Raw genomic sequence first — 23,269 nt, forward strand, 5'->3', positions numbered from 1 at the left:
AGAGTAATTAGTCCAGAAATCTGGAAAGATCATCATATATACATTTATATTTGTACATACATATATATACTTGCATATATGTGATCTTGAATTTTCGATATTGATTTTAAAAATTCAAAAGGCCGGGCGCGGTGGCTCAAGCCTGTAATCCCAGCACTTTGGGAGGCTGAGACGGGCGGATCACGAGGTCAGGAGATCGAGACCATCCTGGCTAACACGGTGAAACCCCGTCTCTACTAAAAAAATACAAAAAAATTAGCCGGCGAGATGGCGGGCGCCTGTAGTCCCAGCTACTTGGGAGGCTGAGGCGAGAGAATGGCGTAAACCCGGGAGGCGGAGCTTGCAGTGAGCTGAGATCCGGCCACTGCACTCCAGCCTGGGCGACAGAGCGAGACTCCGTCTCAACAAAAAATAAAATAAAATAAATAAAATAAAAATTCAAAAAATATTGAAAGATTATTCAAATGTTTGAACATACCAGTCTTAAACTGAAAAGTCAACACAATACTCAATTCTATTCAGAAGCATCTTTTATTGATTTATGTTAATTCAACAACTATTTAAAATTCTAGCAATTAATAATTTATAAATAACTAGGTTATGTTAAATAATGTTAAGTAAAATAATGACCTGATATATATATATATGTATCTGTATACATATATAATAAACATATGTATGTTTATTACATGTTTTCAATGAATGATTTCAATAACTACTGCCAGGATTATGTTGAAACCTGAAAATATAGAGATAGAAATAACAGTCTCTTCTCTAGAGATACTAATTCAAAATTAAGTTTTGTCTTAAGTACAATTAAAATCCAAATTAATCACTAAGCATTGAAAGAATTAGCTTCATCTGATAGAGGTTGAGAAAAGCTTAATAGAGGAGATGATGTATGATCTGAGTCTTGACGGATGAGTTAGGATTTTCCAAACAGAGAATAAGGATAAGAATTTTCCAAGTAAAGGAATCAGCATAGTGAATACATGGACAAATTAGGGAATATACTGTCTTTGAAACACGGCACAACATTTCTCCTCTTTCTTTGGAAAGGAGAGTCATGAAGGAAGCGTAGGATCTGTCTCTTCCTCTTGTTATGAAGTCCTCCCTCCTTTGTCAACCTGAATGTGCAGAGTTTTGTTTATTAAAAGCATGGTTGTCTTACATTGTCTCTAGGAAATTATTTTATGGATAAATGTCCAGTAAGCATAGAAAATGTGATTATATATTTCTATATAAAGATCAATTATGGGAATATGATTTTGGAGTCAGTCAACAGTGGGTAGATTTACCTATGTAAAGAAATAAGAATACCAAGGAAAGCACGCAATGTTGGAAAACACAGAACAAGAACATAATTCCTGTAATCATCAACATTTAAAAGCCTGGGAAGGCAGAATATACAGCATTTTTTTTTTTCTTTTGAGACAGAGTCTCATTCTGTCACCCAGGCTGGAGTACAGTGGCTCAATCTTGGCTCACTGCAACCCCCGCCTCTGTGGTTCAAGCAATTCTCCTGCCTCAGCCCCTAGAGCAGCTGGGACTACAGGCATAGGTCACCAAGCCCGGCTAATTTTTGTGTTTTTAGTAAAGACAGGATTTTATCATGTTGGCCAGGCTGGTCTCAAACTCCTGACCTCAGGTCATCCTCCCGTTTTGGCCTCCCAAAGTGCTGGGATTACAGGTGCAAGCCACTGTGACCAGTCTCACTCAGCATTTCAAAACTATAGGGAAAACATGCTCCTAAAAATGAAAAGGAGAAAGCTTCTATGTGAAAATTACTAATACTGTCAGATGCAGCAAGGAAGCAGTGGAGGAAAATGAGTTAAGGAAGATATTTAGCAACTAGAAGGCTGTGGGTAACAATAACCAGTCCATTTCAACAAAGTGATAGATGCACCTTGTGTCGAAGAGTAAATGGAAGTTGAGGAAGCAAAGATAGCAAATACAGACTATTTGTTCAAGACATTTTAGAAAATGCTGGAGTCAATAAATCAGCTTGTAGGTTGAGTAAGGTTGGGGCAAAATTTTTGTTTGTTTTACAATTTTTATTTTGAGAATAGAGAATTCTAAAACATTTTTATATGCTGGAAGGTAGAAGTGGAAAGAAAAGAAAAGGATATTTGGTGGATTAAAGTAATGAAGAAATGAAGAGATGTGATCAGGAGTATAGGTGGGGCCGGGCACAGTGGCTTACGCCTGTAATCCCAGCACTCTGGGAGGCTGAGGTGGGCATTTGACCTGAGGTCAGGAGTTCAAGACAAGCCTGGACAACATGGTGAAACCCCATCTCTACTAAAAATACAAAAAGTAGCCAGGTGTGGTGGCGGGCACCTGTAATCCCAGCAACTTGGGAGGCTGAGGCAGAAGAATCACTTGAACCCAGGAGGCAGAGGTTGCAGTAAGCCGAGATCGCACCATTGCATTCCAGCCTGGCCAACAAGAGTGAGACTTCATCTCAAAATATAAATAAATAAAAAGAGTGTAGGTGGAATAAATAATCTGAGAAAGAAGAGTGAGGGCTTCATCTGAGAAAGGGGGAAAGGTACCACCAAATATTTAAATTTAGAAGTGAAAGAGAGGGGGAAGTTATGGACTTTTACTTTATGGCCTCCGTTTGCTTTTTTAAGTAGGAGATATTTCAAATGCTTTGAGTTAAAAAACTATGAAGGCAGCATTGGAGACTTAACATGAACAAAAGTTGCATCTTTGTACACTTACTACATTCCAGTCCCTAAGGCAGCTGCTTTCCCATTTATGATGTCAGAAAATCCATGCAACTTTGACAAGCTACTCATTAAAATGGAGTCTTAAGTTTATAGATGAGGAAACTGAAGCTCAACGTCGTTAAGTATTAACTCAGGGTTACACAGCTAGTGAGTAGCAGACTTTGGATTTGAAATTTCATCTGTTGCTCTTAAAGCCTGTATTCTTTCCACTACATTAATCTACTCCCATCCACCCTCCAGAATAGGAGCAACTTGGACAACGCCAAGAGTTAATTAAGGGCTAAAATATATAGGCTCATCTGAATAACAGTGAAGGCATCCTACAATTGTCTCTAATGATATTCAGCAGTTTCAAACAGCAGTGGAGAAAACAAAAGGTTCAACTGAACCAAGGTTAATGAATTATAAAGGCGAATACACAGATACATAAAGAACCAAGTAGTTTGTGGTGGTGTTTTGTGAATATCACTGCAGTGAGGTCTCCCCTGTGTCAAAAGAAAGCAAAATCTGGGGGTATTGAAAGACTGAAAATGAGATGTCTACTGACAGCTGAGGATGAAGATCAAATTGAAAGAAAGAGTGGAAAAGCAGTGGAAGGTGTAGATTCACACAACAGATGTTGCTTAGACACAATTGTTACCAACATTAAACTCTCTATGTGACCCTTCATAGCTTTACAAAATGCATCAATATAGTATGTAATTTGGGAAAGCAACACATTATAATGAAAATAACTTGGCCTTTGACCATGAAGCTCAAGTTCTTTCAGTACTGTATAGCATTAAGAAGCGACTTCACTTCTTACTTTCTTCATTTGTTAAATGAGAATAACAATTCCTCCCTTGTGAAAGTGTTATGAGTATCAACATAAATAAACAGAAACATCTGGCACAGGGTATGTACTTAATACGTGGTAGCTCTATTTATTAAGATTCTTATTGGAATAATTTGATTCTTACAATAAAATTGTGAGATAGATAGACAATATTACTTCACTACATGCTATTTTGGATTTGGTTGATGCCCTCTTAACTAATTTTGCAAATGAGAAAATCGAGGATTAGAGAGAAAAACAAACTGTCCTAGGGACATTGGACGAGGATGAAAGAACAGCTTGTTAATTTTGCTCCAGAATTTTATTCTATAAATAAAACTGAATCTATATATTGATCAATTAATCAATATAGACTACAAAGTCTGTCAAATGGTTCAAATATGAGAATATGGGCAGACATACAACTCTATGCAACATTTTGGCTGGAACCAGTGGCTCACGCCTGTAATCCCAGCACTTTGGGAGGCCGAGGTGGGTGGATCACGAGGTCAGGAGATCGAGACCATCCTGGCCAATATGGTGAAACCCCGTCTCTACTAAAAATACAAAAGAAATTAGCCAGGCATGGTGGCGGTTGCCTGTAGTCCCAGCTACTCAGGAGGCTGAGGCAGGAAAATCGCTTGAACTCAGGAGGTGGAGGCTGCAGTGAACCGAGATCGCACCACTGCACTCCAGCCTGGGGGACAGAGTGAGACTGTGTCTCAAAAAACAGCAGCAACAACAAAGTCTATGCAACATTTTTCATCTTAGAAGAAGGAAGGCTATCACTGGAGAAAAGTGAAAGATGAACACGAAAGCTTATTTATTTACTCCAAATGCAAAATAGAAAAGACATTTAGGAAGAGAGATAGAAACATTGGGGGCATATCTCTCCAGTGACATTAAAGATGCAGTTAGTATGGAAAATGCTGGAGAAGATAGGCCAGTAAACAAAGGCACAGTGGCCAAAGTGGTAAGTGCCATGCCAAATGATATTTTTCCAACAGTAGGATAATAAAAAGATTTCTTTCTGTTTGAGGCTCATATATTGCTTTTTTCAATTTCTAATAGGAAAATAATGTTAACACAATGAATCCTCTTTTTCTACTGAACTCATCCACTTCTCTTTTTTATCTTTCTCTGTCCAGCTGTTTAATCCACACACTCAAAATAAAGTTTCTGGACAAAATATCTATAACAATGTGGAATTTTGAAAGTTAACACAATAAATGAGTAAAATTAGAGTTGACTTATATTTAAAATACTTTAATTTCCATTTGGAAAGTAAAACCTGACAGAATTCATCTTGCCAGCCCGGAAAAAGTAAGTCATTTTAATGAAGCCAATATTTTAATTAGCCCACCAAATTTAACTCTAGGCACATCTGTTCCGTATCATGTCCATGAATTAGCAATATAGTGTGTGACTGAATTTATAACTAATTCAACTTGACTACACTAATAAAATTCAAGTTACTGTTAAGGAGTCAATGTATTACTTAATCACCTAATATTATCCAAATAATTATTCTTAAAAACAAGAAAACTTCTGGCTGAGTGTGGTGGCTCATGTCTATAAGCCCAGTGTTTTGGGAGGCTGAAGTGGGAGGATCCCTTGAGGCTAGGAGTCCAGGGCTACAGTGAGCTATGATGGTGCCACTACATTCAAGCCTGGGCAACAGAGTGACACCCTATTCTAAAACAAAAACAAAACAAAACAAAAACCAAGAAAGTCCTACCAGGCTAGCATATTTTCTTCTTAGAGTCATTATTTCAACAAATGTGAAATATATCTTTAGAGTTACAGAATTTTAAGGTCTTCAGGTATATTTTTTCGAAGTTTCTCCAGATTCCTTAAAGAAAATTTGAAAACTGAATCTGATAACATTTCCAACCTAAAGCAGACTATTGTAGCTGCTACAAAACATCCACCATTACTCAGTAGCCACATAAAGGAAAGAAATCATCTGGTTGCCACAGTATCATAAATGCGAAAAGTGATGAACTAGGATAACATTAAGCTCTTAGTATGAGACACAACAGTTCATACATAGAAAGCCTCAGATTTTTCTTGTAATTGACTTATTATGGACATTGCCCCTTATATCAAGAATTATGTTACAATTATGTCTCAAGGTTCAAAGACAGAAAAGTCAATAAAAATAGCTACTTTATATTAAGTACTTAATTTGCTACTGGCCAAGTACACACATATAACTTACATTTTAGGTTTGAATTTTTATACAATTAAATTTTATTTTTTTAAATTTTATTTATTTATTTATTTATTCATTTATTTTTGAGACAGGTTCTGGCTCTGTCACTCAGGCGGGAGTGCAATGGCATAATCTCGGCTCACTGCAATCTCCACCTCCTGGGCTCAAGTGATCCTCCTACCTCAGGCTCCTGAGTAGCTGGGACTACAGGCATGCACTACCACGCCTAGCTAACGTTTGTATTTTTGGTAGAGACAGGGTGACGTCATGTTGCTCAGGCTGGTCTCAAACTCCTGGGCTGGAGTAATCTTCTTGCCTTGGCCTCCCAAAGTTCTTGGATTACAGGCATGAGCCACCACAACTAGCCTAATTTTTATTTTGGATTTTAAAAATATTTCATGCTTAAAATATTTTACATTTTTTTGTATTAATTTCATACATATATAAATTTAATTTTCACTACTGACTTTATGAAGACAATATTATTAAAAACCTTATAACAGATCTAGTTAAATTACAGAGACAAAATAAAAACCCAGGTATTCTTGAATCAAAAGCTTATACCATTAATCTCCACTCCCCTTACACGCTAATGAGGACTATACAGCACATCTTTTCTTTCAGACTTACCTTGATTGTCAAGAAGTTCAATATCATAATCAGAAAATGTTGGTTTTGTTCTCTTTCCCTGTTTCTCTTTTCCCACCCCCTCCTTATATATACATATAAATCAACTGCTGTCTTCTACTGTTTCCTCCCAATTTTATTTTGGCCCTGGTTTTAAATTTTCTGTTTTAAACAGCACAAAAGGGGGCCTATAGGAATTATCTTTCACTGATTATTTGCTGCATGCAGAGTATTGAATTGTATATGTTATACTTGCTCCCTCATAAAATCCCGTAACAAACCCATTTGCAAATGTCAAACAGCTCTTAAATGACAAACTGAAGACTTCAGCTCAAAAGTGACCCAAAGCCTCAATAAGCCTATGAAAGGCACACAATTTTCTTGAGCATCAGAAAAGTAGAAATTAAGATCACAGTGTGATACTACTATGCAGCCATTAGAATGCTAGGAAAAAGACAGACAATGCTTAATGTGGGGTAAGTGGAAAACTTATATACCACTTGTGCGCACAAAATAGGTACAATGACTCAAAAACGGTTTAGTAGTATTTACTAATGTATCCTCTATGGCACAGCAATTCCACTACTAAAATATACTAACTGAAAACATACCCTTAAGTTCACCAAAAGTAATGGATAAGAATGCTCATAGCAGCATAATTACAGCACAATTGCTATAAATAATTAGAATGATCAGAAAAAGAGTGGGAAAGTAAATTGTATTATATCAATGTAAAGAAATAAAATAGAGTAATGAAAACACATGAACTAAAACTACACACAACGTAGATCAATCTCTGTATAACTGTTGAGCAAAATAAGCTAACCACACAAAAAATACATGGTGTATGATTCCATTACATAAAATTCTAAATGAGGCGAAACTAATCTATGATGATAGGAATCACAGCAGTGTTTATTTGGGGGGTAGTTATTGAAGGGGGACAACAGATTCTGGGGCACTGATGTCCTATTTATTGATTTAGATGCTGCTTAAACTGATGTGTTCAATTTTTGAAAAGAATCATAGGTTACAATTTTTTGTCGTATACTTTTCTTTATTCATTTTAAAAGTTAACAAAACAGGTGTACTTAACGAATGTCTCTGCTGTTTATGTTATGCTTAATTTATGTTTTAAAGACCAGAAAAGTAAAAACAAATACATATTATCATGTTACCACTAAACCTTTCCAAGAGTTGACAGAATCTATATAATTAAAAGAAAAATGTTGTCAGGGGAGGAGGCAATATGCTTTGGTTGTGTTCCCACCCAAATCTCATCTTGAATTATAGCTCCCATAATCCCCACGAGTCGTGGGAGGAACCAGGTAGAGATAACTGAATCACTGGGACAGTTTCCCTCATCCTGTTCTTGTGATAGTGAGTAAGTTCTCATGAGATCTGATGACTTCATAAGGGGCTTTTCCCCCTTTGCTCAGCATGTCTATTTCCTGCCGTCATGTGAAGGACATGTTTGCTTCCACTTCAACCATGATTGTAAGTTTCCTGAGGCTTCCTCAGCCCTATGGAACTGTGAGTCAATTAATCCTCTTTCCTTTATGAATTACCCAGTTTCAAGCAGTTCTTTATAGACTAATACAGGGGGACTTGCAAATTCCTTTTATAGACACTTTAACCAACTTAACCAAAAAAGGATTTAAGAAAACAAAAATTCACCTAACTAAATCTTTTACATATGATAATTAAGTCCTGAAAATTTTTAATTTAGACTTAGAATCTTGGATCTTTACATCAAGGCATAAATGTAACAAACCCATTCATTTATTCACACATTCACTCATTCCATAGTTATTTACTACTAGATTCTAAGCACTTAAGCGTTTTGAGGAGGTGCATATTCCTTCTAGTACTTGAGCAGCAAATGCAAATGCCTCTTAGGGCCAGGTGGAGATGGCAAACTGGCAAAGAGCCTGGGTGCAAGTGTGCATTGTGTGCTTGATGGAAACTGTGGAATATTGTTAAGCACATGTCCCATTGGAAAGTGGGGCTGCAACTACTTAGCACCAACTGGTTCTTTTTATGTGGGTCCATTGAAAATCACAATTTACTATGTGAAACCAACCGGTTTTTAAATGTAGGCTCTTTGCAAGAAAACAAACAAGAAACACTGTCTGTGACAAACAAAGCACATCTGTGAGCTGAATTGGGCATATTGCTGCCAGTTTCTAACGTCTGATCAAGCTAAAGAGACGTGAATGCTTGCTGGGTCGCAACCATGAGAAGCTCATTTGCCCTTTAGGTGCCAAACCACTCAAAGCACCACACTCATTCTCCTTCTTCTGGTTTGCTGTAGCCTCAGGATTAGCAGTTTAAAGATAAATTGCTTAATTAAACACATTATGGTTTATTCTTACCGTGAAATACTAGGCAGGCATTTGAATGAACGAGATAGAATTATATCCATATGTCTATGTGTGTGTGTGGGGGGGGTATGGGGCTGTGAGTGTATGAATGTCCATGAAATATTTTGAGTAAAAATCAACAAAATCAGAATTAGGAGTGCCATGGAAGGGGTGGGCAAACGTTGGCTTTGGAGCATTTCACTTTTCCTTATTTTGACTTCTTCCATGTATTTATATTTGTTCAAGTAGGGGGAAAAAAAGCCCTCATAGCAGCACTCACTGCTCCCTGTGAATTTAGCCTCCTAGTTCTTTAATTAGTTACAGAGTTCTGGTTCAACATATGCCTCTCCCGCTCCCTCATTCCCTAGCGGCCACCAGCAAGGCTGCTCAGCAACATAAGCATCATGCTGTTTCGCTCTGGGCCTTCTCTTTGCTCATAGGCACATGGTGCTAGAGAGTGGGGTTTCTTACTGACTGCCTCACACACAGAGAGGAGGCAAAAGAGTGATCCATAAGTGACGTTTGTCAAGAAGTCTACCTTTCCAATAGCTTTCGTATAATCATTTTCAGACAAAAATTAGCACAGGGAATCCTCTTTTCCTTCCCATCAGAAAATCATTTAACCAGCTTTCACTAATAAGATTGACAGGAGAGGAAGGCCAGAAGGAACAATCCCTCTATTCTGGAACATTTTTAAATAACCCTGGGCATTTTAAAATCACAAAAATAATAGACTGCAAGCTTCTGGAGAAAGTGTCAGGCTCACCTTTTAATGCCCTGGGGAACATAACAGTGCCTTTTCTATTAGCTGCACTGAAAAGTATCTTTTGATTTCAGTAAAGAAAGCAGAAGAAACAATGTAAAAAATGGCATACTCCAATGGATAAAATGTATAATTTCTTTTAAAGTATTGGTTTCCACTGAATTCTTCTAATGCTAATTTATATATATTTATATATTTTTATATTGTATATTTCTATATAAATGCATATTTTATATTATTATATATACTATTTATATATATATATATTTGTGTGTGTGTGTGTGTGTGTGTATATATATATATTTGAGATGGAGTCTTGCTCTGTAACCCAGGCTGGAATGCAGTGGTGCGATCTTGGCTCACTGTAAACTCTGCCTCCTAGGTTCAAGCAATTCTCATGCCTCAGCCTCTGGAATAGCTGGGATTACAGGGGCCTGCCACCATGACTGGCTAATTTTTTGTATTCCTAGTAGAGATGGGGTTTCACCACGTTGGTCAGTCTAGTCTCAAACTCCTGAACTCGCATGATCTGCCCACCTTGACCTCCCAAAGTGCTGGAATTACAGGCATGAGCTGGATATTTATTGGACAACTACTACGTTAGTGTAAATAATTTTCTCTTTCACATTTAACTTTAAATATCAAATCCAATGCATAAAATACTCCCATTTCTCCTACTGAAAAAAAAAAATACCATTGTCAGGTAATCTCCCTTTTTATGACCCTTAATCTCCATTACTTTTCTAGCAAAAGTCAAAACAAAACAAACAAAATCATATGCAGTAATTAGTCTGCAGAATGAAACTCTCATAGACTGACACCAAAACAAAACATATTCTGACTTCATGGGGGTACTCATTACCTTCTAATCACTTATTCGAAATGAGAATATTAAAAATTACCATAATTTTAAAATCAGTAGAACATTTCTATGTATTATTTTCACATAAATGGATCAAGAAATTACAGACCAGAATCATTCTTCACATCATGTGACCAATAATGTTTATAAAAATATCTTGGTACAAATTATAAACTGGACATTTTTGTTAACTAAAGTCTAGTTTATTATATAAAAATAATCTGAAAGTATAAATGTTATAAAAAGTAATGTAAATTTTCATATATTTATTCTATTCAATTGGCTATTACCCACTCTAGATTTTTACAAATTATTTTAAAATGATTATCTTTAATATTTTTATGTACTATTAAGATAATTTTGATAAACAAGCAGTAATAAACAGATACAACAGAAACTCACTAAAATAACAAATTTAGAAATCTTCAGAATTTCAGGGGTTTAGAATTGGGTACAGGAAGAACTGATATTAAAGAAAATGGTTTGTGAAATTAAGATACGCATATTTCTTTGTGAAAGGACAAAGAATATTAAATGCATGGCTATAGTGATCTCAGTTGTAAAAGATAAAAGACAAATTTCAGTCACATAATGGGCGAACCTCAAAAACTTACAAGTTTTGCTGAATATCCCAATGAAATTTTTACTTTGTACTACAAACAGAACCAAAACAAAGTTAAGAAACAAACATTAATAAAATACTTTTGAGGAAAACATCTGATTTTAAAATTCATGTATTTGTAGCATGTATGTTTTAATTTACTTGGAATAATAACCATTGCCTAAAAATGTATTTTCAATAGTTACTTAAAATATGAAGTTCAAGCTTTCAGGGACCAATGAGATAACATATAACACACATGACTTTAAAAGGCAAGAACATTGTTATGTCGAAATAGCAATCTCTTGCTGTCATTATACAAAATATTTAACTACAGAATACAAGCAACTAGAAAAAGACATATTTCCAGTCTATAACATTTAACTGTGGACTACCTTGTAAAAACATTATTTGTGTAAAGCGTCTAACATATTTTCAGAGAGATTTGTATTCTCAGGGGTATATGTATAACCCTTATGATTATCCAAATAGCACGCTGCTACTTTCTGCACTAGAGGAAACTTTTATCAAAACCATATACTGAAAATCATAGAGAACACTGTTTGATGCAAAATATATTTGCATGACTAATTTAGTCTGCATACTTAATATAAATATGCTATAAATATAGACTGAGAAAAGATACTGTACACTGCTAAAATATGGCAGCAGTCTATATTCAAATGCTTATGCTTTCAAGGACAATCAAATTTTCCCAGGTTTGGGCAGAAAAATTCTGGAGATGGCCCACACTTTCATCCCTTAATCTTTGCAAGGAGAAATGCAATTTTCTTTTAGGAGGAGCACTACAAAGTTCAAACAAAGAATAGCTTCATTTCTCATCCTTCATTCTGGGCCTATGCCTTGCCTCTCCCAGAAACATTTTCTAAAAACACCTGTATTAATGCAACCTTTCTTTCACATGTAAGATATGGAAAGAATACTGTGGTAGGTAGAATGTTTATGTTGTTCAAGAATCCCACTCTCAAATATAGTTGTACTATACAATCCCCTTCCTCTGGGTGTAGGCCCACCTGTGAATATGGTAAGAAATCACTCCTTATACTACTTTATATGGCAGACATGATGGGATAGTCATTGTCGTGATGAAGCTGTGTTGTATGATTCCCTCTTAATAAACTGAACAGAAAGATTTACCTGCTGGCCTAGAAGAAGTATGCAGCCATGTTATGACAGGGCCGCATGGCAAGGAACTGCACGTGGCCCCTAGAAGCTGACAGCAGGCCCTGGTTGACAGCCATCTAGAAAATAACGACCTTGGTCTTACAACTGCAAGGAAATGAATTCTGCCAATAACCTCATGAACTTGGAATATGACCCTGAGCTCCAGAAAGATTGCAGCACCTTGATTTCAGCCTTGGGAGACCTTTAGCAGAGAAGCCAACTAAACAGTGCCTGGACTCTCTTGTCCCATAGAAACTGTGAGATCATAAGTGTGTGAAGCTGTGTTTTAATCAGCTACATTTTTGGTAATTTGTTTGCAAGAAAGAAAACTAATACAAATAGTAACATGCTAATATTATTGTGTTAAAGTCTTCTTATTCTTAAGAGAAATGTTGGCTGTTAAGTAATGAAAACCGTCTTAATTTTGTAAGAGTTCAAGGTGTCTGTCAATTATCTAGAAATATGTGCTTTAGACATAAAACTCTCTTTCTTATTGTCTGAGCGTCTACATTCAACACATAATTTCTGTTTTCTTTGAGACATGAGTAAAATCAGAGGTAGACATAAACTTGTAGTAGTTTATATCTGTATCACTTGTTAATGTTTAAAAAATACTCTCAGACTTTTGAGAGAATAGTAGCAGGGACATTCATTTAATTCTCCATGAAATCCCCCCATAAAAATAGAGGGATTAAGTAGGATGCAAAATCAAAAGCTCATCAACACCTGTAGCAAAAAATAAATAATTTAAGTTTTCTCTATCTGCTATTCTAAGAAAAATCTTCTTTCAGCATTCTTACACTTTTTATGTTCTTCTCTATATTTATTTTCTTTAACGACTGTTTCTTTCATTTATTTATTTATCTATTTTCGAGTCGGAGTCTTGCTCTTGTTGCCCAGGCTGGAGTGCAATAGTGCGATCTTGGTTCACTGCAACCTCTGCCTCCCAGGGTCAAGCAATTCTCCTGCCTCAGCCTCCCAAGTAGTCAAGATTACAGGTGCCGGACATTATGTCTGGTTAATTTTTGTATTTTTAGTAGAGACAGGGTTTCACCATATTGGCCAGGCTGAGGCTGGTCTTGAACTCCTGACCTCAGGTGATCCGTCAGCCTCAGCCTCCCAAAGTGCTGGAATTACAGGCCACTGTGCCCAGCACGACTCTAATTCTTGATTAAATCAATGACATTATTGCATTTATTGTGTCACTATTCAGTAATTCCCTTTCTAATTACTTATCACCTTGCTAAAACTGTACCATTCATAATATTAACTATCCTTTTAAAACTGTTCTTCTTTTACAAATGTAATTCTGATTTTGCACTAACCTGATTTGCCTTATATCCAATCTTTCTCTGAGTGGTCATGATACTCCCTAGAAATTCTACCAGCACCTAAATAATGGCACTTTTCAAGTTATTTTGGGAAAGCGAGAGTGAGAAAAGAAAAGTGAGAGCAGTATGAAAGAGAGAGAGAGAGAGAGAGAGAGAGAGAGAGAGAGAGAGAGAGAGGAAGAGAAGACAGACTCTCAGAGGAAACTATTAACTACTTCCCCAGGGTTTAATCATTCAATCTATTCTGAGAACACCCTCTCCTAGCTCCAGACTCAATCTTTCAAATAACCATAAGTGAAAATGAAAAAATTAAAACAGAAATACTGGACATCTGTTAGATTCTTACAAAAACCTACCCTGCTTCCATAGCTCTCTCTTGCTGGTAAGAACTTTGTATTTCTTCCCAATCAGCAAGAAATAAAGTTAGGATTGTTTTTTAATTCCCTTTCATCTTTGACATCAGACAAAATGCTAAGTTATAGAAACTCTCCTGCTGAGCAGCTTCTCACTTGAGTTCAACACTTCCTTTTCTTTACTATTGCAACAACAGTGTTAAATACCTTCATGATCTCTCATAAAGATCATGTAATAGCCTCCTTAAATTTCTCTCTGCTTTTCATCTCTCCCTGCTTGAATCAATCTTAAATATTATGAATGTCTTGTCAATCAAATACTCTGTTCAAAACTCCTTCATGGTCTCCATGCTGTCTTTACAATAACACAGAGTGCCAATGTCTAGTATTAAAATCTTCCACCAACTTACCCCAGTTTTATCTCCTGCTGTTCTCTAACCAACATAAATTTCTGCAAACCGATTCCATACATCATTGCCTCTTCGCTACTTAATCAAAGTATTCTCCTTGACTAAATGATTTATAACTTTTCATTCCCTCATGTAAAATCGCATTAAGACTTTAAATGGTGTATTGGGGATAAATCTCATACTGCTTTTATTATTGGATGGTCACCAGTTCCTCTTGTGACATGTATGTATATATATAATTTTTTCAAAATACATTATATCTGATATTTAGATAATTATGAGGGATAGTATTTCAATCATATAAGCATTCAACTATTGGAATTTGATTGAAATAATATTCAATCATATTTAAAGATTCTAACATGACTCAAATATTTCAATCATATTTAATATTTAGATAATTATGTGAGATAAAAGTTATTCACTATCATGTGTATGAAGTTAAAGTACACCAAGTTCCAGTTCTGCTACTGATAATGCATCTTATATTGGACAAATCTTTCAAATAAAATGATGATAAACTATATATATGTGTATATATATATATGATTTATTTTTTAAAATGTCTAAAAAGCACTGGAGATCAATTAAGAATAGACAAAGACTAGAGAGATTTTTCACTTGAGGAAATCCCTTAATTCATGTGGAAATGAATGGCTAGAACTCAAGCAGAAAAGTGAGTGGTGAAATCTAGAAGCTATGGTATGTATCCTTGTAAATTATCTTCAACATCGCTGTCCAACATCTGAACTGTATGTGCAAGTAAATAAAAGGTAGTGGCTGCAAAACTGAAAAAGGTGGTTACTGCCCATTGCAAATTTACATGGGCTAATACACCTTTCAGGTAAACTACGCTCTGTATGGTACATCCAATGGGGTGAGCTTAGTAACGTATTGGAGATATCAGGAGAAAGAGCACATGAATTTGAATATAAATCAATAGAATCTTTCCAATCTGAAAAGTAGAGGGAAAAAAGATTGAATAAAAATGAACTGTGTGTCTTAGATCAATGCCTAGAAGTCTAACAAATATATATATATTTTTTCTTTGTCTGTTATTTATATACATATATATGCATATATATTTCTTATATATAAGAAATATATGTATCTATACATGTATATATGTGTGTGTGTGTTTATATATCTATCCTGAAGGAAAGGAGTGGGTAAATGAAGGAGAAATATTGTCTGAAGAAATAATGACCAAAATTTACCAAATTAGATGGAAAGAATAATGTTAGGTATCCAGAATCTCAGTATCCTAAGAAATACAGATACTGATCCCTCCCACTCCTTCACACATAAAGTCACACTATTGAAACTGTTGAAAAGCAATGATAAAGACAAAATCTGAAAAGATAAAAGCAATTTTAAAAGGGAAACATCAATAGGAATAAAGCTTTACTTTATATTAGAAAGAGATTAGAAGACGAAGTAGTTTTGAGATACTGAAAGGAGAAAACAAAACAAAACCAGAAAGCAACTTTTAACCCAGAATTCTATAAGAAGGAAAATTCCTTTAAAAATACAGGTGAAACAAAAGCATTTTAAAATAAATGAAACTGAATTTGTTTCTAGCAGATTTGCACGACAAGAGGTATATATTCTGTGTCTACACATACACACGCATATACTTATGTATACTTTGTTGTATACATCTATATATTCTGACCTTACAGTGGCTTGATTCGCCTTCCATATCCCTAAAGTTCTTCTATTATATCATCTGCATTGTTTCTTTAAAATGATTCAGTAAATATACCGTGATGTATTTTAGATGTTACTTAATTTAATCTACAACTAGGGGTAGCTAGTTAACATTTAAAATATGCTAATGATAGAATCTGCCTATACAGATAGTTAACAGCTGAAGTAGTTAAATCACAGGCACTCTCTAGGGGCAGCTATTAAGCACTTCAAATACTTCGAATTATATTTGCACCTGAGTGTTAACTAGTATAAGGAATATAAGAAATAATATTTTAGTGGTGAAATGGTGTTGTTTGTATGTGGTGGCTTAAAATATTAATATTTTATGGCCACTGCTGCACTTTCATAAATGGAATATAAGAATCATGAGTCTAGCTGCTTAACAACAGAATACCTAGAACTCTATTTTATCTATGCCTTGTCTTAGTGTAGGACTCTGCCTTCCAATGTAGATGAAAAATAACAGATTCTGCATGAGTATATTGTTTCATATGCTTCAGGGTAAAATTGTGATATACAGTGCTTCAAAATGTACCTAAAATTAATGAGAGTTGAGATTCACTCAGCTTACAGGAATAGGTTATATGACTGATCTTTGAGCCTGCTTGCTAGTAAGTATTATATGTGTGGCAGGATTCAGTTGGGATTTGCTTTTATTATGCAGTATCACCTAGTGGCAAAGTCTTAGCAGAAGAGATTTGTAACTGGCACCAAGTAATATTTACCTTAACTCAGTTTGAAATATTCCCTCCTCCTGCATTCCCTACCTCATCTGACCATAAGAAAATAATTACAGAATCAAAAAGTCTTTGCATGCCCCCTGTAAAATATTATATTTTATTTATGTAAATTATATATATACACACACATACACACACACCTATATACATATTCCAGTTTGGTGGTTAAATTAATGAAAATATTAATATAACACAACAGAGAACACAGTTTGATGTTGAGAGGTTCTTAAGTGGGCGAATTAAGCAAATAAAATTGTTCAGTGAATTGAGTACATGGCGAATTAATTGGTTCACAGATTTTGTACCTGACAGGAATTTTGAAGGCCCAGAAAGATAATTTATCTGTCTCAAGCAAACTGATTCAGTACATCACAAATGCATTTATCTTTCTTGGGAAGAAATGCTGCAGTCTTTCTTTGAGAACAAGATTGTTTTAAGCATTATTTTTATTGATAGCAATGAGTGAAACATCTTACCTCCAAATGATACCCAACTCTGATGAAGGCACAAACTGGATCAAAAGCTCCAGTACCACAAGTCAGAAGGTGTGTCCTGTTATAGTGATGCAAAACCCGAACATAATTTGCACATTCACCCTAAAGCAGGAAAAAAAAGGAAGGAATCTATCAGTATAATAAACATATTTAGTCCTTTTTGATTTTTGTTTTTCCTAGCCCCAGAAAGCTCATGTTTTACCATAAATCTCTGTTGGGCGAAGGAGGTAAGAGGGGTAGAAGAAAAGAGGACAAGAACTTGGAGAAGAAATTGGGGTTACTGAAACACATTTTGGTTAGCAGTGATGTGTAAATTACATTTTATAATGAGAGTGTATCATTTTTCATGTATTCTAGTTCACAATTGAGGAATGAAAAAAGCACTATTCAGAAATTTCTTCAAGTGTAAAAATTCTCATGGCAACATGTTCCACTAAGTAATTAAGCTGTTCCCAACACCGTTGGTTTTTTAAGTACAGTATGAACAATGCATCAGCATGAAGTCATTGAAACCAAAAATTAGAAAAAATATAGTTATTCATATGGAAATATGCAGTCTTTTTTTCTTTTTTTTTTTTTCCAAGACAGGGTCTCATTCTGTTGCCCAGGCTGGAACGTAGTGGTGCAATTTTGGCTCACTGCAGCCTCGCCTTCCCAGGCTCAAGTGATCCTCCCACCTCAGCCTCCAGAGTAGCTGCAAATACTGGAGGAAGTTGCATGTGCCACCAGGCCCAGCTAATCTTTTTGTATCTTTTGTAGAGATGGGGTTTCCCCATGTTGCCCAGGCTAGTCTCAAACTCCTGGGCTCAAGCGATCTACCTGCCTTAGCCTTTCAAAATATGCAGTATTTAGGACAAACAGAATTTTAATGTTTTGGAAAGTAAGTCTTATATTCTCACACTCACAAATCCACATAAAGCACTTTCAGAGAGAATTGTTAAGTAAATTCGGAAAACTAACCAATAAAACCAACATTTTGTTGTAGGACTATGATAAGATTACTATATTACTGTAAGAAATAGTAGTAGACTGGGAATCAGCAAACTTTTTCTTTAAAGGGCCAGAATGTAAATGTATTTAGTTTGATGAGCTATCTGGTCTCTGTTGCAACTATTCACCTTTGCAGCTATAGCATGAAAGCAGCCAGAAACAATACAAAACTAAATGTGTGGGGCTGTGTTCAGATAAAACTTTATTTACAAAAATAGGCAACAAGCCACCTTTGGCCTACATGCTCTAGTTTGTCAACATTGGTATTCAACTGTGAGCTTCTTGAGGACAGAATCTATTTTACACATCTCGGCATTTCCCAGTTAATTGAGCATAGCACCTAATACATAACACATGTTAATAAAATTTTAATATATCCATCAGTAAGTGAATTTAATGATCAGTATACTGAATTAAAGAAACATTTACAATTGCTTCAAAATCAACTTGGCTAAATTAATTTTAGTAAGCATTCTTTTGATAAATTAGGTGTTGCTATTTCATTAAAAATAAATTATGAAATGAATACTAAACTCTTTTAGTGCCCAGTATTACTTGAAATCAATACACGTAATGATCAGTTAATGTCATGTTTTATAAGGACCTGTTGCAATTTCAGCACTTTAAAGTTTATCCTATAACAGTGTTAGGAGAAAAGGCCAGCGGAATCACTTGGCAAGAATGAGGAGTGCACTATTGATTATCTAGAGCACATAGGTATATTTATTTCTTCAAATTTGCAATCACATATTTTATTCTTCAGGTGACCCATACATTTGGTAGAATCTGATCATTCAGGAATGGTGAAAACATCCGTTGTTTGTTTCCATAAGCACCTGCATTTCCTCTCTTGACACACTGTCACATCTGAGAGGGAGCCTATTAGACCACATTTTGGCTCAGCTGAGCTTAGATTGACATGGCCTAAGAATATGTTCAATTAGTCAGCATCATGCTGTGGGTTAAGGCAACAGGAATGTGCTGACTCACTCCTTGGCTGTGACCCAGCTGCTACAGAGAATGAGGAGTTGGTATAATGTGTGTTAGTCATTTATATACTTTTTTTTTTTCCTTACTGAAAAAAAGGATAAGTTCACTTTCACAGGCAGATGTCCAGGCCTTCCTCCAGGGTGCATTTGTGTCACGAAATCAGCTAGCCACTGCTCATATGTGAAAGTCCTATCACTGACGTCTTAGTGTGTTAGGGACTGTGTCGGGGGCTGATGCACAGCATTTTGCCACTCACACTCAGCAGGGAAACTATAGAGAAAGAGACTATTGCTTCTTAAAGGAGAAGAGACCCTAAAAATATTTAGGAATAGGTAAAATGTGTTTATTGCCTTTCTCAAACTTTTTGTTGACTTTTTTTTCTTCATTCTTTTCTAATTTACTAAACAATGTAAAGTGAAATCTCACAAAGAATGTGCTTAACTGTTCCTAGAAAAAAAAATTACCTGCAATTATTTTTCTGCCAGATACATGGGAAATAAGCATTAGTGTAAGGAATTTATAAACCCAAGTTGATTAAGATATTAAAAAACAAAATAAAAACCAAGATCTCAATGGCATCTCTGCTTCCTTTAACTCTACATTGAAATTAATTTTACATAATTATGTCTTATATGCCTATACATTTTTTTCTTCATGAACCAAATTGCACACATGCTTTTATAAGAGCAAATAAAAATTCAGTGATTCAGTTCTTTGTGGTTAACTGGGGATATAATTGATGATTTGTTTAATTTACAATGAATAATACTTACCGCATCTTTTCCCTTCATTATGCATTCTTCCATTTTTAGAGCTGTACTAGGCCAGTGTATCTAAAATAAAAGATAATGTACCATTATGATAACTGCATATAAAAATAAACCACACTGAAAACCATTTCACTTTCTTCTATAGTTCAAGACATTTCCATTTTTTTCTATTTTCTGATAAGATACAATGGGGCTTTGTGTTATTCACATAATTATTTGCATAATTAAGAAACTTATCTCTGGGCTTTTACTTTATGATAAATCCTTTTTTTAAAAAAAAGTATGTTTGAAAGTTCACCTCAAGTCTTGGCTCTTCAGAGGACAGCCATGCCTTAACCAGCCCTTTCCCATATTAAACCTAACTGCTCCTCCAACCAGGCACATCCTGCAGTTTCTTGTGTTTTTGTTTTTACTACTTAACATAGAACCTGCTGTGTGGTGGGCTCTCCGTAATGTTTGCTGCATACAATGATTAAAGGATGAATGACTCTTTAATGCTGACTTATAATGTATCACCCAGTAACACACCATATTGTCTCTTTGATTATTTATTTATTTATTTATTTATTTATTTTTTGAGATGGCGTCTGCCTCTGTCACCCAGGCTAGAGTGCAGTGACGTGATATCGGCTCATAGCAACCTCTGCCTCCTGGGTTCAAGCAATTCTCCTGCCTCAGCCTACTGAGTAGCTGGGACTATAGGCGCCCACCACCACACCTGGTTAATTTTTTGTATTTTTAGTAGAGACGGGGTTTCACAATGTTAGCCAGGATGGTCTTGGTCTCCTGGCCTCGTGATCTGCCCGCCTCAGCCTCCCAGAGTGATTATTTTTTGAAAACATTGTTTAACTCTACCTATTTCCAACTGAATTTCCAAAAGTTTCATTGCATTTTAAGTTTATTGTTTTCTTCCTTTATACATTCCTTAAAACTTATGTTTTAAGTTTGTTGGTTTATTCTCTGATACATAGAATATATCAAACTTTTCTTTTTCACCTGCAATAGTGTCTAGCACTTTCCTGAGACCACAAGCAGAAATCAGTATACCTATACTTGTTAACTGGTTTCACAAATTTCTAATTGCAAGACTTTTAGTTATTTTTGAAAGAAATTTTTTTCTTTATCACTTTCTTTCCTTTTCTTTTCTCAGACTCCTTTTGGTCCTGTTTTTGCTTAATCTATAGGATTAATTGTACTATGTGCCAGGCACTGTGTTAAGAACTTTATTTTATTTTTTCCTTCTTTTGCTTTATCAATTTATGTGCAGAGGTTTGAGTTTGTTATATTACTTAATTCATGATTCCTTTTCATCAACACTCTTAGAAGGTTCCTCTTTTATTTTAGTTACTTATTTATTTCCTTATTCCCACTCCATGTTTTATTTCCATTCCCCCAGGAGGCAACTATTGTATCCTGTTGCCAGGTACCTTATTTATTTGTATGTATTCTTATAAAGTGTATACTACTGCTTTTTGTGCATATATTTCTGATTTATGTAAATAGTATTGAAGTTAAGTCTTATCTCTTTCTTATCTTTTTCACTAAGAACTGGGTTTTTGAGGTCCCTCAATAGTCCTATGCACACATATCGTCTGCCGTTTCTGAGTGTTTTGTAATGTTAAGGTGTGGTTCCCCCACATTTTCTTATCAACTCTCCAAGCGATGGATACCCAGATTGCTTCCAACTCTCTATGACATCAAATAAATTGTTACCTTTTTATACATGCCCTTTTTGGATCTGTGTAAGAAAATCGTTGATATATATACATGAGATAAGAATTACTGGGTCTCAGGGCAAGTAAGTATTGCATCTGTGAATGTAGTACCAGACCGCTCTCCAGAATGGCTACATGTCTGTACTGGCAATCCACGCCCCCATACCTTCACTTAGCATTATCAAGTTTTCCAATTTTTGTGCCAAGTGCTTTAAACACAATATCTAATTTAATCCTTACCACAGCTTTATCAAAAAGATACTATTATTTTGGGAGTTTCTTTTAAAAATTCTCATATATCTGTGCAAACCCACATTCCAATAAATCTATGGGTGGAAACAAAGGAATGTGATACATTTGAGTAACTGTAGCAACTGGTCAGTTACCAAATGCTTTTGTGGCTCAAGAGTTTAAGTCTCCACTTAACATTGTTTATCCCCACATCTGCTGGATCAATCACCTTCCCTCACCAGAATGAAAAAGCTCAGTCCACCTCCTTTCTTAGGTTCCCTGGGAGTTTCGAGGGAGCACCATCTCATGCGACCGTATCAATTTCATGGGCTCAGCTGGTCAGGTGATTTATCTTGGAGGGATGTTGGTTCTCACCAAAACACTACAGTTTTTACTTAATGGCCTCCATCAAAGCCAGATGATATGGTTAGGCTATGTGTCCCCACGCAAATCTCATCTTGAATGGTAATTCCCATAGTCCCCATTTTCAAGGGAGAAACCAGGTGGAGGTAATTGAAACCAGGTGGAGGCAGTTTCCTCCATGCTGTTCTCGTGATACTGAGTGAGTTCTCACAAGATCTGATAGTTTCATAAGGGGCTTTTCCCTCTTAGCTCGGCACTTCTCCTTCCTGCTACCTTGTGAAGAAGGTGCTTCGCTTCCCCTTCACTTTCCAGCATGATTGGAAGTTTCCTGAGGCCTCCCTGGCCATGCTGAACTGTGAGTCAATTAAACCTCTTTCCTTTAAAAATTATCCAATCTCGGTAGTTCTTTATAGCAGTATGAAAATGGACTAATACCCCAGGCTACCTAAGAATTTGATGAAGGAGTCAAAATAACACAGCCAAGTAGCATGGGCCTCTCAAGACATCATTAATATTTTTACAAACAACCTCTTTCTCTTCAGGATGCTTAAGAATCCTCAGAGACCTTGGTTGAGAAGGATTCAGGTATAGCCTTTTCCAGTGCGATGTCAATGTTTACTGTTGTTAGACTGTATTGGTAGGCCTATGACAGCAAGACAGACTCTTCTGTCTACAGCAGTTTGTTTGTTCCCTTAAAGTCTCTATTATCTTCTGCCTCCCCTTCCTCTATCCATCACCATCCCAGCTTATGCTCTGTCAGCCTGGAAAGACATTCTGATTATCGAACAAAATATTAGACGTTGCTGATTGGTGATATTTTTTTATTTAGCGGCAAATTGTAATTATTTTTAGGTTAGGAGCCAACATTTAAAAAATTAAAAATCTTGCATAAAAATCCCTATTTCCGATTTCCCTAGAAAAATATGACGAAATGCAACACTAGGCATGCATTCCTGTGTGGCAGCATTCCTCTGGAATTGAAATGGAACAGATGTTTTGATTGG

The 23,269-nt window shown here is 35.7% G+C and overlaps 1 protein-coding gene across 2 annotated transcripts in view; it reads right to left on the bottom strand.

Annotated features, from left to right (window-relative positions):
- Positions 1-23,269, bottom strand: part of SEMA3E (semaphorin 3E) — a 281,858-nt gene that overhangs the window by 80,548 nt on the left and 178,041 nt on the right. For both annotated transcript variants that reach the window (XM_033193243.1, XM_033193241.1), the window contains exons 3-4: positions 19,960-20,019; positions 17,189-17,308 (exon numbers count right to left, since the gene is read on the bottom strand). In XM_033193243.1, coding sequence (XP_033049134.1) covers positions 17,189-17,308; positions 19,960-20,019 — 180 coding nt within the window. The remainder of the gene's footprint in view (positions 1-17,188; positions 17,309-19,959; positions 20,020-23,269) is intronic.

Source organism: Trachypithecus francoisi, unplaced genomic scaffold (genome assembly GCF_009764315.1).
Source record: "Trachypithecus francoisi isolate TF-2019V2 unplaced genomic scaffold, Tfra_2.0 Lachesis_group4, whole genome shotgun sequence".
Lineage (NCBI taxonomy): Eukaryota > Metazoa > Chordata > Mammalia > Primates > Cercopithecidae > Trachypithecus > Trachypithecus francoisi.